Raw genomic sequence first — 10378 nt, forward strand, 5'->3', positions numbered from 1 at the left:
TTCTCCATGTCTTGCTGTGCTGGTGACACTTTTCTGTTGGTTTAAGGTACCCAACATAAATGTTAGGTATTGGTAATAAATTGTAAACACAGTATACATAACTTTTGATATAAAAGGTAAACACTGCCCAAGAGGGCATGCAGAATGTCATGGCCTCCTTGCTAGCCAGAGCTCGGCAGGTCAGAGAGAAAATATTATAGATAAGAAGAAATAAACAACCTTGAAAACACAATTGGAAGCATTCCAAGACTCCTCATTTAGCTGCGTTCGGGCTAGGGAAGCAAAGACTTTTCAGATCTCTCTTGGGGTCCCCCTGACCTATAGGAGCCCCGAGAGAGAAGAAATCCACACTCTGGTATCGATGACTTCTGAAAATGCTGCTGTTGTCTGCATGGCTGTGTGGCCAGAGCTTTGGACAAGATGGCATTAAATCAACTGGACAAAACATGCACAGTTTTCCAGCAATGTCTGGGTTTGATTTTCTAGGGGAAGAACACACTGGGATATCAGCAGTGTGGCTGTAGGTTATTTCTTTGCAGTCAGTCATCACGTTCCTGCTCTTGAAAAGTCATCAGAGAACTCTCAGACCATTGTATATAATTAACACTCAATAAATAAAATAAACCCATTTCTGTGCCTGTATGGAGCCTTTCACCCTGTGGTTAAATCCACAGTTCCCTTTTTCAAGGCGTGCTTATCTCGCTTGTCCTCTGCCATCTCTTCTGAGGTACCAGCCCTGTTGGTACTTGGAAGGCAGCAGTTATAAAAGAAACCCTACAAGGAGGACTCCCAGAGGACAGGGAACAAACAGACCCAACTCTTCACAGGACTCTGAGATGCCCAGGTAACCTCCCGGGGTGTCTGGCGTGCTTTGGTCTGCCTCGTGCTTGCTTTGAACACTGCAAAGGTCCTGCTTTTCCAAGTCAGTTTGCACTGGGAAAAGCACCTGGAATCTGCTGCTGCTTTGTTGCTTCTGAGGTACTGGGACACATTGAGGGAGAAAATCATTACTTTTAGGAGGCTGTTTTTTGTGCTTTGGATTTCTACTGTCCTTCTAAAAGGAATATATTCCTTGCACAAAGGGAATATCCCCTTTACCCTCTACTCATTACTTATATAACCAAAACACAATCAAAACTTTGTCCTGAAAACTTACCACATCCATTTTTGTGAGGAGCACAATCCTCCTGTAGCCTTCTAGTCACCGTCTTTGCTTGCATACACTTATTTTGATTATTTTTTCAGCAATTTCTCCCATGAAACAGGGTATCACAGACTGCAGTTTGTTCTCAGGAGTTGTGGTCTTACACAGATGCAGAAATACAGCTTCCAAAAGGTGTGCTTTCAATCTTAGTCTGGCAGCAAGAAAAAGATAAATAGCATTTTGGAAAACAAAGCAAGAAAAAATAAACTGAAAAGAAACTGAAAAGAACAGGATGATAATTTAGGACTCATCTGAATTACAGTAACTTTTTATATCCAGTTTCAGATCAGTAACGTGCTGCACAGAAAATGTAAGATCTAATACAAGCAAGCTTTTAGGCAGAAAAAAAAATCTTTAGGATCTTTTTGAAAGTATAGGGAAAAGAAAAATCAGAACCCTCAACTTTTTGTGATTAAAAAAAATTCCACAGGTAGCCAAAACCACTTTAAATAAACCCAAGGGAGAGTCAGCTGTTGTAGTTATGATAATGCCCGAAACCATCACACTGACATTATTCAAGTAGATGTGAATGCTAAGCACTTGCAAAATGTTAGGCTTTTAAAAGACTTTTTTTAAAATAATGTACTGAAGTGATTGCTTTTTTTTAAGGAAAAAAAGACTGAATGCTCTCAGCAGTGAAACTAATGAAGCTTCTTTCCCAAAGTTGTTTTTTTTATTTTCAAGGATGTGAGGATAATGAATTTTTACTTCTAAACAGAGAGAAAAGTTATTAGAGTATTTACTAGTCTCATCAGGTAAATGAAAGGATGTTTCTTGAAGTAGCAAAGAAAGCCTGATACCAGTAATTTGTGCAGGCGTAAATGTGTGCTGTAAAGAATGTTTGTCCCATTGTCTGTGACTTGCTACAATTTGGGAGAACCAAAACGCCTGGCCAAGATGTCATTCCATAACCCAGCGTACACAAAATCAAACCCTGGCTCCCCAGGAATAATCCATTAGCAAACTCCCGAGTTTCAGCTGGCCTTGTGCTCATTTGGGCTGTCAGGAAAGCAGAGAGGCACAAAATGTGAATAAAGATAATGAGGGGACTTGGACATTAAAAACACACTCTACTGTAGATGATGTGTCATTTTAATGAACTCAGCACTCAGCCTGCATTTTGAAAAATAGTTACTGTACAGCAGAATTATTCCAACTGTGATCAGTGGGAGTGCTTCCAGTCCCTGGGTTATTCCTGCTCATTACCATTGGAAAATATTATGTTTTCCATGTGAGCAATTGCTGTAGTGCCCCAGGGAGGTGCTGAGATTGGGCTGGGGGGGTGCATTTCTCTTCAAGAAGAACATTTTGGAGAGCTGCTGTTCTGAATGCCCATTTTTATACTAGGTTATACATGAATGATTACACAGAGATTTTTTTTTTTTTTTCTCCGAGTAATTCATGAAACAATCCATAGAAAATGCTGGGTTTAAGCATTTAAAATTGTTGTTCATTGAAATTAGAAACAAACAAAGCAGTTTCTCTTACACCCAATAATTAATGGTGGAGAATTAGCCTTGAGGTGAGCAGTGACTGTGTCTTTAGAGAGCTTTATTGGAGGAGTAACAAGACAGTAAATCCCAGTAAGCAGCTATTTTATGTAGGGTGGGAGCTGAAAATATGGTTATTTCTGTTCCTGGAGGAAATGGGACTCTCCCCAAAGCCAGTCTACATGAACCTGACTCACTTTCCATGGAGAAATGCCCTAATTCCATGGATGCCCTGCCCATCCCCACATGAAGGTCTGAAAGCAGCAGCTTTTCAGAGAGGGCTGGCAAAGGGAACAAGATGAAATGTGCTCAGTGGTACCTACATTAAATTTAGCTCCCACAAGAAGCATTTTCCTACAAGAAAAGAAGAGTCTTTCCCTGTAAGGCAGCAGTTTCACTCCTTTGATCATGGGGATGGATCATGATCCGTGGTTTGGGTGTTTAACCCTTGGGCTTGTGTTCATTTTTAGCTCCTGTAAAATGGTGCCAAGGCTGGTGTGCTGATGCCTGGCTGTGCCCATCCGCCACCCAAAGATGATGGCCAGTGGGATGCCAGTTTTCCTGCTCCTCCTCTGGACAACAAACACACCTCAAGGTGCAGGAGGTGAGGAGTTTCCAGCTGCCAGGGCAGAGCTTTGGTGGGTGCCCAAGGTCCCTCTTTGTGCTGGGCACTGTTTTACAGGTGGATAAAGCAATCCCTGCTGTGCCAGGGGCCCAGGAGCAGGGGTGACCATTGCTGTCCTGCTTCCTGGGACTGTGCCCTGTCCCAGTTTGTTCCCAGTTGGTGCCCGGTTTGCTGAGGGAGGAAAGAATCTCCAGTCATGGTGACACAACTTGTGTTGGGGTTTTCTGAGCCTTTATGGGGCAGTTTTCCTGCTGCAGTGTGAACTCCTGGGCATCAAAGGTTGGAATGAGAAGTGGGGGCTGATCATGGAATCCTAGAATTGTTTGGGTTGGAAGGGACTTTAAAGCCCATCCAGTTCCACCCCCTGCCATGGGCAAAGACTCTTTCCACTGTCCCAGGGTGCTCAGAGTCACATCCAACCTGCCTTGGACACTCCAGGGGTGCTGATGGCCCTCAACTGCTGGGGTTTGGCAAATAAGGGAGAGCAGGCTCTGAAGAACTGGAGGAGAGCAGATTGATTATTTCACTGCCCTGCTATTTATATGCTAACATTTCCCCCAGCGTGAGATCCTCCTGATTTCCAAGAGAGCTCCAGAAATCCTTCTTGCCCTGTCATTTTAAATTATCCTTCCCATCCTTCTGTGTTTTCTTCCATTTGTGCTTAATTCCTCTGTTCATCATTTTGGTTCTACTCTCACATGCAACTTCTTGTGGCTGTCAACCTTCTCTTTGAAAGGCCCCACATTGCCCTCTCCTGCAAGCTGGTGTGGGTGAGAATTGTTCATGCAGTGGGTCACTCCTTATGTGTCTCTTTGACAATGAGGACCAAGATGAAAACTCTGAACCTAATTAACGAGCCAAATGTAATGTATCACAGTCATTTTCAAGTTGAAACTGTTGTAAAAATTTCATTTTTTTAAGCTAAGTTTTAATAAACTCTTATTTGATGGGGTTTTGGTTATTTAAAGTGGGTTTGTTAGTTTGTTTTTTTTTTTTCCAAATATTAGAACTATTTTACAAGGAGCTGTTGAGAATGAAATTATTTGCTTGTGTTGCTCACTGCTCGCAAACAGGTATTCACTGGATTGGACATGGATGGATGTTTCTGTTTTCTCCTTTCCAGTTCAGGTTTTGCCACCTGTTAACTTCACCCTCACAGTCTCTGCATTAGCACAAGTGCTGTTACACTGGGAGCCAAACCCTGCTCAGGAACAAAACAACACCACCATTAGATATGATGTGAAAATCCTGAGCCCTGTGCCAGAAGAGGTAAGAGAAAAAATAAATCAAGGCTCCTAAGAAGGCTAAATCCCTGCTGTTCTCTTTTATCTAAACCCATGCTTTGGGAACTGCAGAGATTCCCTCTCAGCCATCCTTACAGACACAGCTCTGCTGGGACGAGCCTTGGGAATTGCAGTTTTCCTCTCGAGGAGAGGATGGATCCTGGCTTTAAGCACTGGCTCCCCGTTCAGCTCAACTCACTGAACTCACCCCAGAGTCTGGCTCAGTCTTTGCAGGTCCCTTATTTTGCCTCCCGTCCCCTCCCTGTGGTTATTTGATATTTTCTGTTTCAAGTACGACACCAAGAGGACTCACAGCGTGCGGACAGCGGCGCTTCACAACGGCTTCTCAGCCCGCGTGCGCACCTTGCTCCTCCAGGAGGGCCTTCAGATGAGCAGTGACTGGGTGGAGGGAAACCTCCCACCTCTGCCAGGTAAGAAAACCCAGGGAAGGGCTGGCTTTTGTGTTCTGCCCCAATCTGTGGACTAAACATTAAAAGGTGACACGTTTAGTTATTTAAAATAAAAACACAGCATTTTCCGCTCTACCTGCTACAAAAGGATTTAGTCCAGACCTTTCCCTACTGCAGTGGAGCCTGGAGTACAATCTGGAGGTGCAAAATATCAATAACACCTATAAAATTTTCTAACAATGCCTTGCTAAGGCTGAGTTAACCTAGCGTGGTGCACCTGAGGAGATGGTTGCCCTGTTCCACATGAAATACACGGTGCTGTGTGGCACAGCTCTACTCGCTCTGCTTGGGAATCTTCACTCTTCCCAAGCCACAGAGCTGTGTGATGAGGAGGGGAATTGGATGCCACAGACACAGCTATAATGGCCCAAACTGGAATCAGAAATGAAGAGAATTGGATGCAACAGACACAGCTACAATGGCCCAAACTGGAATCAAAAAGGAGAACTGGATGAAACAGACACAGCTGTAATGGCCCAAACTGGAATCAGAAATGAAGAGAATTGGATGAAACAGACACAGCTATAATGGCCCAAACTGGAATCAGAAATGAAGAGAACTGGATGAAACAGACACAGCTATAATGGCCCAAACTGGAATAAAAAAAGGAAGAAAATTAGATGCAACAGACACAGCTGTAATAACCCAAACTGGAATCCAAGTGTTTTAGCAACAGGAACTTGTTACGATTTTTGCAGTGAGGTTTTCTTTCTGCTCTGTAATTCCTTGCCTCTCCAGGTGCTGCAGAGACCTCTGTCACCAACTTGTCCTGTGTCACTCGTGTCACCATCCCTGGCAATGTCTCTCTCCGTTGCACTTGGCTCCCTGGCCAAGGGGCTCCAGAAGACACCAAATACTTCCTGTTTTACAGGTTGGTGTTTGCTGCTTTTCCAGCCAGCAGTGAGTTTCTTTAAGAGCACCTTGTCTCACCAGCATTTTAATTTAGGTATGAGACACACACAGAGGAATGTCCCACTTACACCAAAGACAAGTGGAGCAGGAATACTGAGTGCAGATTTTCAAGTACTCAGATTAAACCCGGTGAGATTGACAACCTCATTGTCATTCACATCAATGGCTCCAGCCAACGTGCTGCAATCAAGCCTTTTCAGCAGTTATTTAACCAAAATGCCATCGGTGAGTAGGAATACATTTAAAAAAATATCAAAAATGTCTAGCAGGATTGCCAGAATGTGAAGAAGTTCTCTTGGATTGAGTGGTTCTTGATGCAGGTGAAAGGATGTGTTGATTTTGTATAATCATCTCAAGGAAACTGGAAGAAATAACTGGATTGTTTTAGCTAAATTTGATTTTGATAATCTATTTTAAATTACAGAATGGCAAAACTAAAAGCTAGTAAAGGCAATTAGTTATTCTGTTTGTTAGCCAAAGCATTATTTCCAATATTAATTTTCAGTTGATTTATTCAATCTACCTTAAAACACTGTTTTTATTACCCTTAATTTTGCAGCCTTTCTTTAAAAAGAATAAGATACGTGGTGTTCAAGTTAACCCTGTCCTATAAAAGAAGGCATTAGAGTATGGAATAAAAGGGAATATCAGCCATGATTGTCTATCATCTTTCATCCACACAAATAATTTACTTTCCTGCATTAGTTCCACCCCTTTTTCTTTTTTGGTAAAGAGATAACAGTTCTCTTTTTCATTACTTCACTAAGAGAAAAAAAAAAATCACAATTTTCTTCTTAGAAATCATCCCTATAACAACAGCTGAATTCCTTTCATTTTTTTCCATTTTTCAGTAACTTCCCTGGCTACATCTGCATTTTCTCTTTCCTGGAAATGATTTTTTTCTAACTATTCTATCATTAATTTGGTACTTCTGTAGAAATTAATTTAATAAATTCCTCTTTCCCCAGTAATATAATTTTCCAAAACTTTTAAGTGGATTTTCCAAACTGTTTTCCTGTAACTATTACCAGCAATGCAGTTATTCCTCCTAAATCCTTATCTTTTCAGTCCAAAAAGGGAAATAAATTCAATAATTATAGGTCCTCCTTGGAAAAACTATCAGGTTATAAAATGCTCCAGGTTTTAGTATTTAAACTTGTCTCTATAAATAACTTACCAGTATGGTTTTCTTTTTGCAGAGAAAGTGAATATTCCCAGAAATATCAGCATATCCCTGGAGCAAAATGATCTCCTGGCCATGTGGGAGAAGCCAATTTCTCCTTTCCATGAGGAATGTTTTGAGTATGAATTTTATCTCATCAACCTGAAGTCAGGTAACAAGCAGGTAATTGCTCCTCCAGCATCCAAGATTATCCAACATTCCTGTCCTCTACAGCTGGAATTTGCCTTCTTCTTCTCCTCAATGCCTTTTAAATCTGCAACAAACCATCCCCAAGGAACTTGGGAAAACAGGACAAAATTTGGTTTATTCAGCTAATGCACCTGGGTTCAGAACAGTTTTTACCGTCTTGAAAATGCTGCATTGAGAATCTTGAGGAAGAATGGAGAAATGAGGCATTTCCCAGGAATTTTCCATGGAATATTGGCATGTTAGGAGAAGTTGCACCTATAAAAATGGGGCTCTTACCTCCAAAGCAAGACCAGCAGCTCGCAGTTAATAAAAACAATAAAAAGATAAACATAATTTAAATTTGTTTTCTGAATGGCTTCGATCTCTGACAGCACAAATTGTTTTCCTGACAGATCCTGAAAATCTCCTCCAACAGTTTCCGGCTGCGGATCGACGGCAGCAGCAGGTATTCCATCAGGATCAGGGCCAACCACAACCACATCTGCCGTGCCAGGGGATTCTGGAGTGACTGGAGTGAAATCATTTATGTTGGTAAGAATTCCCATTGTTCCACTGCTGGGGAGCCAATGCTGCCTTATCAGGAGCGTGTGCAACACCCCAGGATTCTAATAGGAGACAGGAAAACAGGGATTCAAAGGAAAAACCTGACTTGTTAATGCCAAGGGGATTTCAACCTGTTCCATTAAAAAGAAACTATTTGCAAGAGGATTGGTTTTAGGCAATGCTGTGTGAGTATTTCCAGAGATTGCTTTAAACTCAAGGCCTTTTCTTGCATCACTGCAGTTTTTTCAGGTGTTTTCCTGCCCTCATTGTGATGTTCATGCTGGAAATAAATATAAGAGACCATGTCAACCATTGATTCACTGAAATTATCTCACTCCTTCAATGCTGAGGGGAAAAAGAGCATTCTTTTAGCATCTTTTAGCATCTTACAGCATCCCCATTGCTGGGGAGCAAATGCTGCCTAATCAGGAGCGTGCCCAACATCACAAAATTCTAATAGGAAACAGGAAAACGGGGATTTGAATTTAATTTACTGAAACTATCTCACCCCTTAAATGCTGGGAGAAAAAAAAAAGAATATGATTTTAGCATCATTTGCCCCCTGCTGTTTTGTATTTCCTGCTGAGTAAGTTGTTCTGGAAAGAGCAGTTCCTTTATCACTGCACGTTATCAACTGTTTCTTCTCAGACATCCTCCTTTGCTCTTATCTTTGGAGTTTCTCAACTTCCTTGTTTTCACTTAAAAAATACTCTGTTACATTCCTGTTTACTACATTTCCCCTCTTGTATCATGAATTCACATTTTCAGTGTTTTGCCTCCTTTCTCCAACACATCCCCTTGACCTCCCCACCTGGCTCACACAGCAAACATGGAAAATCCACTCTGATGGCAAAACAAAATTGGTCTTCCTTAAAAATTTATTTCAATCTCAACAATATCCAAGGACAGGACCACTTAATCCAGTTTTTCTCATGGAAAGGAGTTTTTAGGGGCTTTTTGCAGTTCATTGGCACAATACAGGTTCCTGCCACTTTCTCAGCCACTTGTTCTCTCCTTTATTTCAAAATAAAAGAAAATTATTGTTGAAATCAGAAATTCAGTGCCATGGAAACTCTTCTTGAAGCTCTACATTTAATTTCTTATTCTAGGTATCAAGTCTTCAAAATCTGCATGTTAATTTGTGATCTGAATGCAATCACATCAAACAGTTAATGAAATATTTGCAGTCTTTAAATTCTAAACACATTTTGAATAATCTGTACTAAAAGAATACATTTAATTTCTTTTTTTTTTTTTCCCTTGAAATTCAGGGCAAAATAAACTGGAGAATTCCATAGCCTGGATTCTCACTCTGCTCTGTGTGTCCATGTCCTGCACATTGCTGCTTGTTGCTATAATATGCCAAATGTAAGTATTAGCATATTTTTTTTATTACAATATAACCAAGGACCAGGTATTCAACAAGTGTGGGGGGATGTTACAAGCTTTGCTGAATTCTGAGCAAAAACTGAGTTTGCCTAAATACACAAAGCAAAAATAATCAGCCTCATTAATTATCAGCAATGAGATTCAGCGAAATTAGTAGGGTAAGAGAGTTATTCAATTTAATCTTATACAACAAACCCATATATTGAGTCAGGTGAATGTGTTAAAATTTGTTAAAATCTGTTTGTCCTTATCTCATTTCTTCACTTAAATGCACCTGATTTGGTCAGAGATTTCCCCAGGAATCTTCATTTATCCCTGGTGAAAGCTGCTCAGGGCATCAAAAATCCCAGACCCCTGGGGTTTGCTTTGAGTATTTGAAATATTGAATTTATTTTTAATTGTACAGAGGCTCTGGATGCTATAAAGGCCAAAACTCCCCAAATGTGCAGTGAGGAAGCCCAGCTACACTTTGGATTTGTGTCTGTGACAGTCAAATCATAAGTGATGAATTAAAGGCTCCATGTAATTTGAAGTTTCTCCCTGAAACATGCAGCAATTACCAGTCCACAATAAACACAGCTCCCCTTAATGGAAGTGCTAATTCCTTATTAATTTCTGTAGTGCCTTTTTATTTATTGGTCATCCTGATGCATCCTTGGCTGTTTTCCTCTCCGTGCTGCGTTTCCTTTATCCAACAAAGGTGCTGTGTACAGGGATGCTCCAAGAGGATAAGTGAGATGACCTCTGCCTGTGGGACCTGTCCTCAGGGCAGCGGAATGAGCAGAGCTCTGCTCAGAAAGGTTCTGGCAGAAACAGCACAGGGAGTTTATCCCTGTGTCACACACTTGTCCTCAGCTATGCAGCCTTGATGTCTTGCTGAAAATCCCCAATTTTGTCTTACTTAGGTGGTTTTTTTATGGATTGAGCTGGAGCTGGAGGTCCTCCCCTGCTCCAGCATCGTCTCCAGCTCTCTCCTCTCTCTTTGGGACAGCAGAACCAACACCAGTTAGCAGCAGTCACACTGCTCCATGTTTTCCTGTGGAGTTCTGCAAACATTTGAATGTTACATTTACCCTCTTTGGAGATCCTG

General features: G+C 41.3%; 1 protein-coding gene across 1 annotated transcript; it reads left to right on the forward strand.

Annotated features, from left to right (window-relative positions):
* The first annotated feature begins 3200 nt into the window (after positions 1-3200).
* Positions 3201-9877, forward strand: IL5RA (interleukin 5 receptor subunit alpha). The gene is made up of 9 exons (XM_053989746.1): positions 3201-3298; positions 4443-4588; positions 4895-5033; positions 5811-5943; positions 6019-6209; positions 7184-7329; positions 7749-7887; positions 9171-9267; positions 9695-9877. Exons 1-9 carry the CDS (start codon positions 3229-3231, stop codon positions 9738-9740), a joined length of 1107 nt encoding a protein of 368 aa, XP_053845721.1. The 5' UTR covers positions 3201-3228; the 3' UTR covers positions 9741-9877.
* Positions 9878-10378: the final 501 nt, after the last annotated feature.

This window comes from Vidua macroura, chromosome 13, assembly GCF_024509145.1.
Source record: "Vidua macroura isolate BioBank_ID:100142 chromosome 13, ASM2450914v1, whole genome shotgun sequence".
Lineage (NCBI taxonomy): Eukaryota > Metazoa > Chordata > Aves > Passeriformes > Viduidae > Vidua > Vidua macroura.

Coding starts and splice junctions, on each gene's coding strand:
- IL5RA (XM_053989746.1), top strand. CDS start 3,229: ATGATGGCCAGTGGGATGCCAGTTTTCCTGCTCCTCCTCTGGACAACA. Junction 5,944..6,018: donor AAATACTTCCTGTTTTACAG/GTTGGTGTTTGC, acceptor ATTTTAATTTAG/GTATGAGACACACACAGAGG. Junction 7,888..9,170: donor GAGTGAAATCATTTATGTTG/GTAAGAATTCCC, acceptor CTTGAAATTCAG/GGCAAAATAAACTGGAGAAT.